Source organism: Lepidochelys olivacea, assembly GCF_965140295.1.
Source record: "Lepidochelys olivacea isolate rLepOli2 genome assembly, chromosome: 5".
Lineage (NCBI taxonomy): Eukaryota > Metazoa > Chordata > Testudines > Cheloniidae > Lepidochelys > Lepidochelys olivacea.
The window spans coordinates 106026098-106044502 of record NC_140415.1 but is presented as its reverse complement, the minus strand read 5'-3'; the positions used below and the strand labels follow the sequence as shown (position 1 = coordinate 106044502).

Here is an 18405-nt window from a genome sequence, read left to right as displayed (position 1 = left end):
AAGGGTGGTTGGAAGCATATACTCCTCTTTGTATAAATATACTGATGTTTGTGGACCATCAGTCAGTAAAAACACCCCACCCTCCCAAGTACCCAAAGGAGCTGGACCTGAGGTTAGGAAGCAGGCAAATGGAACTGCCTATGGAAAGGTGGGTGTATATATATTGAAGCCAGCTGCCAAACTGCCTTCAACTTCCCCTGCCTGCCAGGTATATAACTAAGCTTTCTTCTCAGTGGTCTTTTTCATCCACTGCTGGGAGTGACTTTATCCTGGTTTACCCCTCCCCAGCCCTCTCTCGCCCATGAAACTCCACTCTGAGATGAAGCTAGGAAGGGAGAGAGAAATAGCAGAGTGTTCCTAGCAGCTGATGAAAGCATCTCTGGGAGCAGAGCTGTGGAAAGGCATGTACGTATTTTAGGGGGTGAATGCTTCTTCAGAATCTCACTAGCAGATGCCTTGGGGGCATATGTCATCATGAAAGAATACCTCCCTCAGCAGATCTGCTGTTAGAAGCAACAGCAGACAGGGCTAATGTTCAGGCAGCCTCTGCTCCCCCTCTCCTGTTGCTACCTACTCTACCTAGTACTGACACATGTGAAGCAATCAGAAGTTTGGGTTTTTTTTCTTTAAAAAGGGAGAGTGGCCTTCAAAAACAACTAAATAAAAGTAACATTAATGGGCGCCAAGATTGGTCTATTACCCACTGCAGTCCTCACTTTTACACAAGTGAGGGTCACCTGAAAATTATTCTGGATGCACATTAAATAAAAGATAATGTGAAAAAATCACCAGAGTTGTTTCTAAATGACATTTTAGAATACAATAATGTCATTTTACAGCAGAGTCATTTACAAGGATCCAACACCTTCAAATGCTTGGGAAGTTCATTTTCAGATCGAGGGGTCCATTACACTAGTTTTTATGCTGGTGTAACTCCACTGAAATCAAAAAATCACACCAACATAAAGCATGTGCAACATGATGAGGAATCAGGCCTTGTATCTGAACTCCATACCTGGTCACTAAGCTGATCTCTGTAATGGAGCAGCGCAGAGCCCAGTATCCAAACACCCCCAACCTTTAAGGAAGTTTGTATCGAAATTGTGCAGCTTGGACACGTTTCTAATTTTAACCCGTTTGAGATTCAAAATTGTAATGAACTGGCATGTTCAGATAATCAGTGTTAACAAACTTTGTTTTAGTAGTGAGTTAAGTTTAAGAGAAAGGAGTGGTTGCTTGTTTGTGTGCTTTTGGATTGTTTGCTGCATAATTAGGAAATACTTGTTCCATTTTCGGGGATGGCAAAAAGAAATGCCATCTAAGTTGCAGGACAATACTGAAAAAGTGGGTGCAACTAGATCTTCCCTAAGTGTATTTTTAAAATGAAAATATATACTAGAAATTACATTTTAATCTCTTTGCTATTGATCTGTAACTTTCCCCTGGAGACTTGCCTTCTGCACTTAACAAAGTAGTGAAAACTTACCCATTTTGTTTGTTTTGTCTGTGAGCAGAAAAACTCAAAATAACCGTGTGACCTTGGAGGAATATAACGTTGGAGACTGAGTCTGTTGCTTTTACTTTAAAATAGGACAATGAATAAGTTTCATGGGTGAAAAACGATGGAACACTCTTAGCAGTCATCACTTGTCAAGCAGGAAAACTTCAGGCTATTTCTAAACAAGTCAAATTAGTATCTGCTTAATGTCAGTATATCCAATGTGATAAAAGATATTGAATAAGCATTTGGCCATTTAAATAGGTAATTAATCAGTGGCTTTACCAGCTAGGCTTTATTTCATTTATTAGTTAACATACAAACATGAGCTAGTATTTAATCTTACTGCCAAATACCCTGATGTATATTTTGGCTTTGTTCGTCAGAGCAAATATTTAATGGGGTAAAGGAAGTTTACATTTTGAAAGGCAGGCTATACAGTTTATGTCTCCGTTGAGTATGTAAGTTCTGGTGCTTAACTGTTGTGGTGGAAAGTGGTCTGGTTGTTAGGACTCTGGGGTTCAGTTCCTGGCTCTTCCACTGAAGTGCTGTGTGACCTTGAACAAGTTGTTTAGAGGTTGATTTTAGTGATGATGAGCATCTGAAACTTCTGTTGACTTCAGTTGGAATTGTGGGTGATAAGTGCATCAAAAAAACATGCCCTTAAACTTTCTCTGCCTGCATTTAGTCATCTGTAAAATGAATTTAATTATACCTCCCTCACTGAGGGTGTGAAATTTATTATTTGTAAAGTTCTTGGAGAGCTTCAGATGAAAGCTGTTATAGAAATCCAATGGACTATTTTGTGAAAATGGATGTTGTTATTTGTGTTCTAATCTCTTCGTATTACAGAATGGTGCTAGAAAGATAGTGTTTGCATTTTAGAAAGTCCCCCTGAAAAATGAAACCTAGGTAATGAAGCCTGAGTTTCACAGGCTGGGATTTTTTTTTTCAATTTTATATTATTTTCAATATTCCTTCCTCAAAGGGAAGTTCATATGCTTTATAGAATCATAGAATATCAGGATTGGAAGGGACCTCAAGAGGTCATCTAGTCCAACCCCCTGCTCAAAGCAGGACCAATCCCCAACTAAATCATCCCAGCCAGGGCTTTGTCAAGCCTGAGCTTAAAAACTTCTAAGGAAGGAGATTCCACCACCTCCCTAGGTAACGCATTCCAGTGTTTCACTACCCTTCTAGTGAAAAAGTTTTTCCTAATATCCAACCTAAATCTCCCCCACTGCAACTTGAGACTATTACTCCTTGTTCTGTCATCTGCTACCACTGAGAACAGTGTAGAGCCATCCTCTTTGGAACCCCCTTTCAGGTAGTTGAAAGCAGCTATCAAATCCCCTCTCATTCTTCTCTTCTGCAGACTAAACAATCCCAGTTCCCTCAGCCTCTCCTCATAAGTCATGTGTTCCAGTCCCCTAATCATTTTTGTTGCCCTCCGCTGGACTCTTTCCAATTTTTCCACATCCTTCTTGTAGAGTGGGGCCCAAAACTGGACGCAGCACTCCAGATGAAGTCTCACCAATGTCGAATAGAGGGGAACAATCATGTCCCTCTATCTTCTGGCAATGCCCCTACTTATCCCAAAATGTCATTGGCCTTCTTGGCAACAAGGACACACTGTTGACTCATATCCAGCTTCTCGTCCTCTGTAACCACTAGGTCCTTTTCTGCAGAACTGCTGCCTAGGTATTTGATCCCTAGTCTGTAGTCATGCATGGGATTCTTCCGTCCTAAGAGCAGGACTCTGCACTTGTCCTTGTTGAACCTCATCAGACTTTTTTTTGGCCCAATCCTCTAATTTGTCGAGGGCCCTCTGTATCCTATCCCTACCCTCCAGCATATCTACCTCTCCTCCCAGTTTAGTGTCATCTGCAGACTTGCTGAGGGTGCAATCCACACCATCCTCCAGATCATTAATGAAGATATTGAACAAAACCGGCCCGAGGACTGACCCTTGGGGCACTCCACTTGATACTGGCTGCCAACTAGACAGGGAGCCATTGATCACTACCCGTTGAGCCCAACAATCTAGCCAGCTTTCTATCCACCTTCTAGTCCATTCATCTAGCCCATACTTCTTTAACTTGCTGGCAAGAATACTGTGGGAGACGGTGTCAAAAGCTTTGCTAAAGTCAAGGAACAACATGTCCACTCGTTTCCCCTCATCCACAGAGCCAGTTATCTCGTCATAGAAGGCAATTAGATTAGTCATACATGACTTGCCCATGGTGAATCCATGCTGACTGTTCCTGATCACTTTCCTCTCTTCTAAGTGCTTCAGAATTGATTCCTTGAGGACCTGCTCCATGATTTTTCCAGGGACTGAGGTGAGGCTGACTGGCCTGTAATTCCCAGGATCCTCCTCCTTCCCTTTTTTAAAGATGGGCACTACATTAGTCTTTTTCCAGTCTTCCGGGACCTCCCCCGATTGCCATGAGTTTTCAAAGATAATGGCCAATGGCTCTGCAATCACATCCACCAACAGCTTTATTGGGATTCGCTGTATTAAGTTGGAGGTCACAATATGGATACTGCATACATATAAAAAAATTATGCAACAAATTGTCTTTGTTTTTCAGAGAAAGGTTGTAATGCATTCTAGAACTTAATTCTGTAGGGTTTTATTAGCGTGGACAATGATATCAAGCACTGAAAATTGATCTAGTTGACCCATGTTCATAATCTGAGCAGTGCAAATGCAATTTAGTATCTTATCTTAACAGGAAAGGCCAAAAATTTAAGGATTGCAAGAGCTGAGATTTAGTGATGCTGACATGCACCATGAAATGACAATAAATGGTATTTTGATAGTTCCTGGCCCTAAATTAAGTTTTCCCATTAAACTGTCAATAAGTTACATTAATGTTGTTTACAGTTATCTTTCTGTTGTCTCTCTCTCTGTCTCTCCTTCTTTCTTCCCCACAGCTACTTAAGGAGATAGTTAGGAAACGCAGAAGCATTCGTTTTGGGAGAGAAGTTGAATTAAAGCCATACATTGCAGCTCACTTTGAAGTTCTTCCTACTGAGTTTACCCTGGGGGATAAAAAGCAGTATGGTGGCTTTGAGAATAAGCAACTCCAAAGCGGTCAAGAATATGTCTTCTTTGTTTTGGCTGTAATGGAGCACTCTGAATCTGTAAGTTAGCTGACTGTTTTTGCTGTTGTTGTTTTTATTCCTAAGTTTACCTTCACTCATTTCTTATACTATTTGTTCATACGATCATTCCTCTGTCCACTCACACAAGGTCAGCTATCTACAGGGTATGTCAGTGCTTTTCAAAAGTCAGCGTCTTTCCTTGCTTATTTCCAGTGATCTCTCAAGCTAGAAGGTAATAGTTCTGCATGCATTTTAATGTGTTGTTTGCTTCTGTAACTGAAGGGTAAAGATCACCTTTTATTAGCACTATTTTGATCCTTTGCAAATTACAGGCCTTGCTTCATGAGACCTGTGATGCAACTACTGAGGCATGAGCTTCACAGCAATATCTTTCACAATTTAAAAAAAGTTCCTTTCTTGCCTGGGGACTGCCATTGAGACAATGGTGTTTGTTACCAAAAAATCTTTGGAAAGATCTGTCTAATCAGAGACATGAACAGCTAGCTTCTCCAATTATAGTAATTTGCTACCAACTTTATCAGTGAAATGTACGAAAGTTAGAAAATAATGCAATAATAAGGATAATTCCTGAGGGAATTTAAATAATGAGTTGTCTCTTCCCATTATGTAATTCATCTTATTCTTATGTCCCTTTATGCTTGAGTTGTTTTAGCTGCAAGTAAAACAGTAAAAAAATAATTTAAGATAGAAATAGGATTGTGGAAAGATGCTGCTTCATTCATTAACATTTGAACATGCAATATATTGCATGGTGTCTTTCTAATTGATTCCTAAAACTGACATATACATTTGCTGGGCTCAGCCAGTTTAACCTACTGTAGCAGTAATCGGAAGTCTAGTCAAAGACCTCCAGTGTCTGGCAATGCCTTAAATGTGTGGAGAGTTTATTTACTTGAAAACAAGGAGGAAGTTCTCGTTAGTCTACTTATCACTTGTGGCTTCATTTGAAAATGGAACAACTGCTTTAAGAACATTCTAATATAGAACAAAAGTTTCTCTTTTCCTCTTTCTGTCTTACAGTGATTGCAAAGACTGTGTCAGTGGAATGGAAAATCTGTTAATTAATAAAATCCTACACACCACTGAAAAGTTAACCAAAAAAGTGAAAAGAAAAGGAGTACTTGTGGCACCTTACAGACTAACCAATTTATTTGAGCATGAGCTTTCGTGAGCTACAGCTCACTTCATCGGATGCAATGCTGTAGCTCACGAAAGCTCATGCTCAAATAAATTGGTTAGTCTCTAAGGTGCCACAAGTACTCCTTTTCTTTTTGCGAATACAGACTAACACGGCTGTTACTCTGAAACCAAAAAAGTGACTAAATGATGATTTACAGCTGGTGATAGAAGAGCCAGTGTCCTTCTGAATTAAGCATAGGCTTCATGTCATTAAATCTCAAAGTTGAAAAAGAGGAAAGCTTTTAGGTAGAAAGTTAGATATCTGAAAAGCTATACTCACAAATTACCCATACTAAGATTCAATCTTTTCTTTGAAAAGTTTTGATCCTTCAGTAATTTTATATATTAACTAAGGCTGTAATGTCTAACATTGTTGATTTTGGGACTGTGACTGCCTTAAAGATAAATGAACACAAAAAGGTTTGGTTTGGATGTTTACAACTTAAATACCTAATATAACGGAATTTATCTGTGGTCTTCATAGGTGCACAGGCCTTAGAAGGAGGGCTCACTGGCAAATTAAGTTTGTTTTGTCATGGCATCCAGAATCTGCAATAGGATTTTGTAGTTACCGATCTGGCCGTGGGGAAGAAAGAGAGTTCAGATAAATGAGCATCTACGTCCCATGCTCCATTGCTCTCTGTTCTCAGCACATCTGTTCCCCTCTTAGGGTTCCAGAGCCTGCTAGAGTTTGAATCTTGCACTCTAGTCGAGTATTTCTGTATAGCACAGAACTCTAAGTATGTACAAGTGATCAGCAAATAAATTTGTCTTAAAAATCTAACAGTATGAACAATGCCTATACATAAAAGTAGACATCAAGGATTTCATATCTCTTCTTTGGTTCAGCCTATTTGCATAGGGTAGTTTGTTATCACATTTTGGCTTCAGCATTTGGTTCTATCTGCTCAGGAAAGAGAGGCTGAAGGCCAAGTAATATTGCAATAGCAGAATTTCTTGCATCTTCAATTAACATGAAAGCAGAAAAATACTTAGGTCAAGATTCCTTTAAGCAGGATGATGGAACACAGATGATTAAACAACTCTTCATACCTTAGATGAAAACTTGTTATAAAAAACAACAGCAAATGGTAAATGATTTGTGCTTGCTTGTCCCACAGACAACCATTGTCAGTTTCATATTGTCAGTTTCTAAATGTTTTTATTCATATTAACACATTTATTCACTTATATGACAAGACAATTGAACATCATTGGTCAGTACTGCGTAATCATTTTTTTATTGCAACTAGAAAACTGTTTACAGCAATTTTCAGATGTAACCACGTCTGTATTCAAATTTTTCTGACCTGTGAAATTAATAATTATCTAATCCGAAGTGAAAACTTCTTTCTTCATGGTGTCATTGCTAAGGCCTGCATCACATATAAAGTTGCCATCAAGTTTCCGCCTTCTTGCTTCATTAGTGCTGACACCCTGATGTGACTCTAACCACAGTTTGGTTAAGCAAAGCTCCCAAATGAATGGAGTATTTCATAAAGTGGCCTGTCAGGAACTGAGATGACACAATTAGCATGGCTGGAAAAAGCACAGCCTTCAGCCACTCCATCTTAGTCTGGCAAAAACTGAGCTCCTCATCCTCTGCCTAGCATTCCTCATTCCTCCCCTCTTCTCGGTTACCCTTGACAACTCCACATCCTTGCTCTGCTACAGGCTCTGAATTCATCTGTGACTCCTCTCTATCTCTTTTGCCCGTAATAGACCTCTGTCTCTACAACATCTTCATAATCTGTCCATTTCTCTACATTTTCTTTGCTTAAACCCTTATCCAGCTTTCATCTTATCTCAGCTACATTGCTTCCAAAGTCATCTAGCTTTTCTTCTGCTCTGTCCATGTTCAGCCTCTCTTCATAGTCTCTCCCCTTGCCTTCAAGTCCCTAACCCACTTAGCTCCTATCTAGCTCTCTGTTGTTGCCTCTCTACACTCTCCACTTTGTCCCATTGTTTCTGACCAAGCTGCATACTACTGTCGCCTGAGGGCCCACAAATCCCTATATTTAACACGGCCTTCCTGATTGTCCACAATAATTCTGTCCTCTACTCTTTCAGTTCTTTCACACCTCTTCCAGGAAGCGTTTAAATTCTTGTTCCCTCTTCCCTTCCCAGAAGTGCAAACAAAACAAAGAAGTGAACAAACAAATCATACACTACTTTGCTATTCATTCGCTTTTTTCTGTTACATCATCTCCCCAATTCTTCATCATTACATTACCCACTGAGACTGTGAAAGCTTCTGGGCAGAGACCTTGTCTCCTCATTTCTCTGTATACACCTATCACACTTTTGGTACAAAATAAATAAAATAGTAATAATAATAAATTATTTACATTTTAATCTATATAGTTTAGGATTTGAAGAATAACAACAGATATTATAATGCCATTATATTCCATATACATTTATTTAGTTCTAACACAGTTATTTCTCATGCCCCCATTACTTTATCGTTGAATAGAATCATCATTTTCTTACAGACCATGTATGCAACCAGCCCATATTCTGATCCTGTTGTGTCAATGGATCTCGATCCCCAGCCAATTACAGATGAAGAAGAGGGCTTGATTTGGGTAGTAGGACCAGTTCTCGCAGTGGTGTTTATCATCTGTATTGTTATAGCTATACTTCTTTATAAAAGGTAAGTTTACCAAATAGTTCTTTTTAAACTAAGGTGACTTCTAGATATTTAGATCATTTTAAGACAACGTAGGATCAGATAAAATGTTGTTGTGCCATACTCTACATATTAGATGTCATTCTATGGATTCTTGCTTTATTTTTTTAAGAAATTTTATTTAGTTTCTATAGAACTGAAAAGATACTTTGAGTTTTCCCTATAGTTATAGTGATTTGGTGTCACTCTTTTGCTGATGACACTGTATTACCATTTGTGGTATTAAAAATGTTTTTGTATTTTACATATATATGTACATTAGTGTATGTGTACACATGTATCCATATAATCATTTCACTTTCTTTACTTACCTATTTAATATTGCAATGGTAATACGTTATGGTTTACATTCAATCCTGGTGTGAACAGACACAATTCTCATCTCCTTAAAAGTAACTGGAGTTGTGCCTCCTGAAATCAGGCCTCAGTTTGGCCATGTATGTATATGTTTTCCTGTACACCAGGATTAACAATGTAACCAGTAATCATTTACTACTAACACTGGAATCTGATCATAAACTTGAGGAGTCATTTGCTGATTCTTTTTTCATCCTGTATGTTACATCATGCTGCACAAGACACAGATTTTGCCATTATATGAGGGTCAATTCTCCACTGCCTTATACCTTGTTCAGTCATTTATACCTGTGCAAAGTACAGGCAAAGTCTGTGTACAGTACTATCATTTAAGCTTCTTAGCTTTTTACACCTACTTTGCACAAATGTCAATGTGGAACAATGTGGAAGATGGAGGAGAGGAAGACCCAAGGTGGTCAGAAGCCCAGATTCAAAGTTTTTTTCTTTACCCAAAACAGTTTTAAAAGTATATCGGTAATGTACAATTGTTCGTGACTGAGCCATTGTTAAGCCTCTAATATTTCTGCCTAAAACTACCCATGAAAATCTGAGGAAGCAGTAAACATGTGGGGATGTATTTTTTTTAAATACTCTACATTTAATGAAATTATTTTCTGCAAAGCAATAGGATTGTAATTGTACCTATTTCTGATGAAAAAAATCTTGACAACGAATAAAAAAATCTTCATAAGCCTCAAACTACCTGGATTTTCCCCCAAAATGTCTGCAGTCTGAAGCAGCTGAAGATGAATGCAGAGGCCTTCAGGTTTCTGAAAGAGAAATACTCTGTTCAGCGTAAAGAACAGTCCTGAGGCAACCTCTGTTTCGGAATCCAAACAGACATATATTTATAAAGATGACCGTTCGGATCATAATCATATAGCAGCACAGAAGTCATTCTGTTTCTTGCAGATGTTATGCCTCTTGAAAGTTTCTGTTAGTACCTACCTTGTGAGCCCCTCCTTCTGACTATCAGTCATTACAAAAACTGGTAATTGGAAACAGGCTGGAAGTGAAATACTCAATTCATGTCACTACTTCGGTTATCTCAAATACAATATCTCCAAAGCTATTCGAACAAAACAAACCCCACCAAAATATAAGGCAGATCCAATATTTACCCTGGGAATATTGATTACACCCATAATTATGTCCTTCACAGTGTGTTTCCAAAAAGCTGTAGAGGTACACCACATGAGCACATAAAAATTTCTTGGTCAAGAGTGAAGGGAGTCCCATATGCAAAATATAGAAGGCATGTTGTGCATTTTTTATTTACTAGTAGCACTAGTTTGTGTGTTTGGGTGGATTCCCATCTGTATTTTTTAAAGTTCAAGGGATTGTCTACATATAATTATGTACCAGTTTAACAAAATTAATATGAGAAATTGCCACATTTAAATTGGTGCAACTCCCTATTGTGGATGCAGCTGTATCAACATATAAGTGTTTATCTCAGCTTGTTTCTGTGAATATGCACGCTAAACTGATGCAAGCCAGGTTTAAACTGATGTAAGAGTGCCCCCGGACAAAATTGCACCAGTTTAGCAAAATCAGTATAAAATCATACCTTTAGTCATATTGGTTCAATTGGGTCCCAATTAGGGGGGAAAAAGTGTGACCAAAGGGGGCTTAATGGACACAAAATGCTCACATCCCTTGCTTCACTGAAGGGGACTGGAACCATTTTTTTTTTTTTTGGCATGAGTAGCTGCCCAGCTCACCAGAGACAAAGTTAGGTAGGTTATCCCAAACAAATGCCAGTCAAACTCCTTTATGTCACACCAACATATATTCTCAGCATTTTCCACAGTTTCCCCCAAAAAACATTTTAGCAATGTGTTAAGAGTTTTAAAGCATTTTTATTGGAGTTTTGTTCCATATCCCTTTGCTTCTGAAAACAGGCTGTCTGGCTTTGTAGCCCTGGGCCAAATTCAGAGGTGAATAAGGATTGTGTAAGTTACACTTAAAACCATTTACGGACAGATAAAGTAATGTAAACTGTGTTTGAGCTAGATCAAGAGGTAAATTCAATTAGGATATGGCATTTGTGTGGCTATATTGGATATATTAAAAAAAAAGGAATACATGTATGGGTATGCTTCTACAAAGTGCTTTGAAACCTATTGAAAACATGGAATAATTTATAAGTACTTTGATAAACAAAAAAGAGCCCAGAGACTTTGGTGTCTGCAAGGAAGAACATATAAGATATCATTTAGTAGTTGGGATGTTAAGGAACTTTCAGAAAAAAAAACACAGGTAATGTCTGAGCTAACCCTGGAACAGGAGTAGAACTGTGTCAGAAGTCTGAAATAGTGAAAATTCATATTACTCAGTAAAAAAGTAGCAAACCAAAAATTGTTATGGCAAAAAGAGAAGCAGTATTGGGGAAAAAGTGTGGGGGTATAAACACCATGTCTGTTGCAGGAAAGGAGCCAAGGAGATATCTTAAACAGGGGTGAGTCTTGCCTCTTTTCCAGGATTTTTGATCAGAGACAGCTTTATGAACAGACTTGGACTGCTAATTTCAAGATTACTGTTATTAAATTTTAATATGATGTAGGGACAGTGGTGAGTGATTTGTAAAAAGACTTATTAAAGAGATGAGCCCTAACCCTCTGTTGGAGGAGGCCTAGGTAGTGTAGATAAGTGGCCTGGGTCAATACAAAGCTTTTACTACCTACAAAGTCAAGAAGTATGTGTCTGATACCTTTGTTATTTGTGAGGCTGTTGCAAATAGCTTTCCAGATTGAACCAAAGCCACTGAGATGGGCCTCATACAACATAAAGAGGAATGGGACAGTGTTTGTCTTAAGTGGCGGGCTGAAAGTATGTGAGGCTGAGAGATGCCAAATCTGAGAGATTTTAGGCTTTCTTCCACAGCCGTCAGAGTACAGGCCAAATGTCATTCAAGCTAAAATCAAGAGGATTAGTACTTCTAAAAATGAATGGGAAAACTATTGGACAGCACCCTCTGTCACCGAACGTAGTTGCACTCTGAGATCCTACATGATTATGTCTGCACTACGAAATTAGGTTGAATTTATAGAAGTCAATTTTTTAGGAAGCAATTTTATATAGTTGATTGTGTGTCCCCCCATTAAGCACATTAAGTCGGCGGAGTGCATCCACAGTACCGTGGCTAGCATCGACTTTTGGACAGTTGCACTGTGGGTAGCTATCCCACAGTTCCCGCAGTCTCTGCCGCTCATTGGAATTCTGGGTTAAGCTCCCAATGCCTGATGGGTACATATCATCAGTCACCCCTCCCTCCATGAAAGCAATGGCAGACAATCGTTTCACGCCTTTTTCCATCCAGATGCCATACTGCTTTCAGCAGACAGTGCAGTAGGACTGCTAACCATCATCATCGAACTACCACTTCCGCTGCAACTCTGCTCTCCTGCTCTTGTCTCGATAGCGAATTTCTCCATGTTGGCTGTCATGGGCTCCTGCTTCCTCTGCAACTCTGCTCTCCTGCTCTCATGAATCCATCTCACAGGTCCTCTCTTCATTCTCTGTAAATATCTATTCTTGTGGCATCTGTTGTCAGCCACCGCTTCCGCTGCGACTCTGCTCTCCTGCAGACGCCATACCACGGCAATCATGGAGTGCGCTCTGATCACCACAGCAGTTGTGAGCATTGTAAACACCTCGTGCATTATCCTGCCGTACGTTCAGAACCAGAACCTGCAAAAGCAGGCAAGGAGGTGACGGCAGCAAAGTGATGAGGACATGGACACAGACTTCTCTAAAGTATGGGCCCCAGCAATTTGGCCATCCTGGTGGTAGTGCCCTGGAACGCTGATTATGGGCCCAGGAAACAAGCACAGACTGGTGGGACTGCACAATGTTGCGGGTCTGGGACGATTCCCAATGGCTGCGAAACTTTCGCATGTGAAAGGGCGCTTTCATGGAACTTTGTGACTTGCTTTCTCCTGCCCTGAAATGCCAGAATACCAAGATGAGAGCAGCCCTCACAGTTCACAAGCGAGTGGCGATAGTCCTGTGGAAGCTTGCAATGCCAGACAGCTACCGGTCAGTTGGTAATCAATTTGGAGTGGGCAAATCTACTGTGGGGGCTGCTGTGATCCAATTAGCCAACGCAATCACTGAGCTGCTGCTATCCAGGGTAGTGACTCTGGGAAATGTGCAGGTCATAGTGGATGGTTTTGCTGCAGTGGGTTTCCGTAACTGTGATGGGGCGATAGATGGAACGCATATCCCTATCTTGGGACCGGACCACCTTGGCAGCCAGTACATAAACCGAAAGGGGTACTTCTAAGTGGTGCTGCAAGCGCTGGTGGATCACAAGGACATTTCACCAACATCAAGGTGGGATGGCCGGGAAAGGTACATGATGCTCGCATCTTCAGGAACTCTGGTCTGTTTGAACAGCTGCAGGAAGGGACTTACTTCCCAGACCAGAAAATAACTGTTGGGGATGTTGAAATGCCTATAGTTATCCTTGGGAACCCAGCCTACCCCTTAATGCCATAGCTCATGAAGCCATACAGAGACAGCCTGGACAGTAGTCAGGAGCTGTTCAGCTACAGGCTAAGCAAGTGCAAAATGGTGGTAGAATGTGCATTTGGACATTTAAAAGCGACTGGCGCAGTTTACTGACTCAGTTAGACTTCAGCAAAACCAATATTCCCATTGTTATTACTGCTTGCTTTGTGCTCCACAATATCTGTGAGAGTAAGGGGGAGACGTTTATGGCAGGGTGGGAGGTTGAGACAAATAGCCTGGCCACTGATTACACACAGCCAGACACCAGGGTGGTCAGAAGAGCACAGCAGGGCACGCTGCGCATCAGAGAAGCTTTGAAAACCAGTTTCATGACTGGCCAGGCTACGGTGTGACAGTTCTGTTTGTTTCTCCTTGACAAAAACCCGCCCCCTTGGTTCACTCTACTTCCCTGTAAGCCAACCAACCTCCCCCCTTTGATCACTGCTTGCTGAGACAATAAAGTCATTGTTGTTTCAGATTCATGCATTCTTTATTAATTTGTCACACAAATAGGGGGATAACTGCCAAGGTAGCCCGGGAGGCGTGTGGGAGGAGGGAAGCACCGGGTAGGGTGGTGGAGGACGGGAGGAGGGAAGGACAAGGCCACACTGCACTTCAAAACTTATTGAATGGCAGCTTTCTGTTGCTTGGGCAGTCCTCTGGGGTGGAGTGGTTGGGTGCCCGGAGCCACCCCCTCCACCCCACTGCGTTCTTGGGCGTCTGGGTGAGGAGGCTATGGAACTTCAGTGCGGGAGGACTGCATTAGCTCAGAGAACATTTCATCGCGAGTGCAGTTTTTTTGCCTTCTTATCCGCACTAGCCTCTGGGACGGAGATGATAAGGAGAGCATTGAAACTTTTGCAGCTGCAGGAGGAAAAAAAGGGAGAGTAGTATTTAAAAAGACACATTGTAGAGAACAATGGGTAGACTCTTTCACGGTGAACCAAGCTGTTAACATTACATAGCACATATGCTTTCGGTGCAAGGTTGCCGTCGCCCCCGCCCCACACACACACACAATTCTCTGGGATAATCGCTTCACCCGTCCACCCACCGCATGGCTAACAGAGGGGATGATTTCTTTTCAGCCACAGGCAAACAGCCCAGCCACCTCTGAATGTCCCCTTAATAAAATTCCCCTATTTCAACCATGTTTGACCATGAATGGTATCAGTCTCCTGAGGATAACAGAGAGATAAAGAACGGATGTTGCTTGAATGTTGCTTGAGCAAACACTGGGACCATATGCTGCCATGCTTTGTTATGCAATGATTCCAGACTACGTGCTACTGACCTGACATGGTAAAGTGTCCTACCATGGAGGATAGAATAAGGCTGCCCTCCCAGAAACCTTTTGCAAAGGCTTTGGAAGTACCTCCAGGAGAGCTTCATTGAGATGCTGCGAATGCATCCCAAGTCTTCAGGGCAAATTAATCATTAAACACGCTTGTTTTTAAACCATGTATTATATTTACAAAGGTACACTCACTAGAGGTGCCTTCTCCACCTTCAAGGTCCGGGAGCCACCTTGGGTGGGTTGGGAGGGTATTGGCTCCAGGGTGATAAATAGTTCCTGGCAGTCGGGGAGAACGGTTTCATCCTCATCATCATCATCTTCCTCATCCCCCAAATCCTCATCCCTGTTGCGTGAGACTCCCCCCTTGCAGGAGTCCATGTACAGGGTGGGGTAGTGGTAGGGGCACCACCTAGAATTGCATGCAGCTCATCATAGAAGCAGCATGTCTGGGGGTCTGACCCAGAGCAGCCGTTTGCCTCTTTGGATTTTTGATAGACTTGCCTGAGCTCCTTAAGTTTCATGCTGCACTGCTGCGGGTCCCTGTTATAGCCTCTGTCCTTCATGCTCTTGGAAATTTTTTCAAATATTTTAGCATTTCGCCTATTGGAACAGAGTTCTGCTAGCACGGATTCATCTCCCCATACAGCGATCAGATCCAGTACCTCCCACTCGGTCCATGCTAGAGCTCTTTTGCGATTCTGGGACTGCATGGTCACCTGTTCTGATGAGCTCTGCATGGTCACCTCTGCTGATGACCTCACCACGCTGGCCAAAGAGGAAATAAAATTCAAAAGTTCCCTGTGCTTTTCCTATGTACCTGGCTAGTGCATCTGAGTTGAGAGTGCTGTCCAGAGCGGTCACAGTGGAGCATTCTGGGATAGCTCCCGGAGGCCAGTACCGTCGAATTGCGTCCACACAACCTCAAATTCAACCCGGTGATGTCGATTTCAGCACTAATCCCCTTGTCAGGGGGAGTACAGAAATCTATTTTAAGAGCCCATTAAGTCAGCAAAAATGGCTTTGTCGTGTGGATGGGTGCAGGGTTAAATAGATCTAACACTGCTAAATTCAACCTAAACTCATAGTGTAGACCAGGGCTAAAACTGATTGAGGTACTCAGTATAGAAGTAAGAGTTTTTTGTCTTAAATTGGTTGTAAACTCAGCTGAATTATGATGTGATAATAGAAGCAATGGTACTCACTCCACACCCTTAATAAAGGGAGAGAATCATGCTGAGAAAGGTTCCTTAAACGTTCTGAACAGACGTTCCTCTCTTTAGGATTTGGTAGTCTAAGTGAATTAACTAGACAAAACTCTTTTTTCCCCCTTGCTTTTCTTGCTGTAGTCTTGCCATCAAGAAAACTGTTTTTTGTTGATTCAGACAAAAGAGAAGCAAGTAATATATACGCAGAGGAAATCAGAACTGTATCCAAAATTACCAAAGAATTCTATATATTTAATTAACATGACAACATGAAGATAAAAATCATACTAGTCTATTTTATTTGGCCTCTGTGTGTGGTTGCATCGTCTTAGATTCTCTTATTCACCATTGGCTATATTTTGTGTCCATTAAGCCCCTTTTGGTCACACTTCCCCCCCCCCCCCAGTTGTTAAATTCACTGTTAAATTCAGTGTGAATTTCAGCAATTAATGTAAGGGAATCCAGGGGGAACTAAATTGATCAAACATACATGTATGGGTGGAAGGGGTACATTTTACAACTTTAAACTCTCCTTGCACTCTTTCATAGCCATACCACAGCCCGTCTTGTGCAACAACACAGGGCAGTACAGGAGCGTAAGGCATGCCCTTACATCAGTGAGCCAACTACCCACATAAGTGAGGGGGGGGGAGGCGTCCTTCACGCTCCCAATCCTGTGCAGATGGACAGAGAATGGGTAGAGTCTTGGCTTTGCCTCCAGCAATGCACCAAGCAGCATAGCTCTGCCAGAGCACTGGAGGATAAACATTGCATCAGGGTAGGGCTGGTACAAAGTATGTCTCCCTCAGAGCAGAAGGCTAACTGACAGAAGGCTAACTGACGGGCAGACTGCAACTCTGAGAGTCACAGCTTATCACCCAGGGTGTTCTTGGGGCAATGCAACAATGTGCTGCCTCATATGCAGGGCACTTGTTAAAGCTACAAGTTAGCCCTTAAATTCACTTGTAAATTTGGCCTTATGAATTTAATAGCACATGTTTTGGAGGGAGAGGAAAATGTTAATTAATAAATGTTAGAAATCTCTAAAAATTACCCAACATCTCAGGATTTCCAGGGCTAGAAAGAAATTATGTATCCCGCTGAAAGATCAATTTTCACCGGTGTTAAATTCCTATGTCTGTTTTCTTTGTTTCTGAAAGCTCACGAGATACCTAACTTTAAACCCATCGTGGTTGCAGGGTTGGATATTGCTCATCCTGGAACTGGCTTTAATCAGTTTTAATGGGAGGCATTCCATTTTTAGGAGACAGAAAGAAACATTTCTTTGGCGGGTTGATTTTTTGTTTAAATGGCAGCTGTGTGAATCTGCTCAGAGGCTTGGAATGTTAACTTAAATCCTTTTGAACCCAGTGGAGTTTTGCCAGAACAAGTAAGGACTGAATAAAAACTTAGCAAGGAGCTCCAGATTTGAGCCATAGTAACTAACATACTTCTAGGGAAAAAATGGAGGGACTCTAAAAAAGAAAAAAAAAGAAAGAAAGAAAAAGATCTGTGATGTTGCAGGGCACTATAAAGATTTTAGTACCCATTGTAAGTAATAGGGTCATTGCAGCTTCCAAGCAATAAAATCTTTGTAGCTCCCCACATTATCATGATGACACACTATATTTTTGGTATTTGGGAATAGTTTCAATTATGTGACCTGTTGATAGCAACTAATAAAGTCTTTTTCTAGTTCCACCCATTTTTATAGATCATGCTCTATAGATCTAAGATGAGCTATTTCTTTTAAAGCAGAAAAGAGTATTTAATATTTTATTGGAGAAAGATTTAGGATTACCTTACTTGTCAAGAGACCTTTTAAAGATAATTTCTGACATTTTATTGCCTAGTTGCGTAAAACCGGATAAAAATCTTTTGTAAGGTAGGGCAAGTCTTAGTTACTCTATAAGAAAATCTCATCCATTTAGCCTTTTTTTAATGAAAAAAAAATGTGTTACACTAAACTTCCCTGTAACCAGGTTAGATGAAAGTCTTTTCTCGAGCTTGTAAGTAAAATTCAGAAATATATCTAGCATCTGCAACCTCCTGGGATGTAATTGATTGTGGCATCATTTTGTAGATGATGACCAAAAGGGAATGTGATATTAATACAAAAATGTTTTCTTCAGCAGCAAAAGACTCTTTGAACTTAACCTTGTGTCCTCCATTTATTCCATGATTAGAAGGCATTAAATGTTTTGATGAGCTGTCATTTCGTAATTTATGTAAGTTATGTATCCTCATTGTAAAACACCATTTCTTGAATCTCCTGTTGTCATGGTTACTCTTCTTGCCATTGGCCAACTAACATTTAACCTTTTTTCCCTTCTTTGCTGCATTAAAATGGAGCAGTAAACCTGACAGGTGAGAAGTGAGAACAATTGCCCTCCATTTACACCAAAAAAGAAAAAAGAAAAAATACAGACAGTTTATCATGATGATGATTTAAAACAGCATTTCTGTCAGTCTATCTTATCTTGGACAGATACATATAAAATATAAAGACAGCCTGATAGTGCTCTAGATA

General features: G+C 40.7%; 1 protein-coding gene across 5 annotated transcripts in view; it reads left to right on the top strand.

Annotated features, from left to right (window-relative positions):
- Positions 1–18405, top strand: part of PTPRD (protein tyrosine phosphatase receptor type D) — a 1732979-nt gene that overhangs the window by 1602132 nt on the left and 112442 nt on the right. For 4 of the 5 annotated variants that reach the window (XM_084628881.1, XM_084628885.1, XM_084628882.1 and 1 more), the window contains 3 exons: positions 4439–4648; positions 8305–8465; positions 18228–18242. In XM_084628881.1, the coding sequence (XP_084485007.1) occupies positions 4439–4648; positions 8305–8465; positions 18228–18242 (386 nt within the window). The remainder of the gene's footprint in view (positions 1–4438; positions 4649–8304; positions 8466–18227; positions 18243–18405) is intronic. The other variant, XM_084628884.1, reaches the window with a different exon arrangement.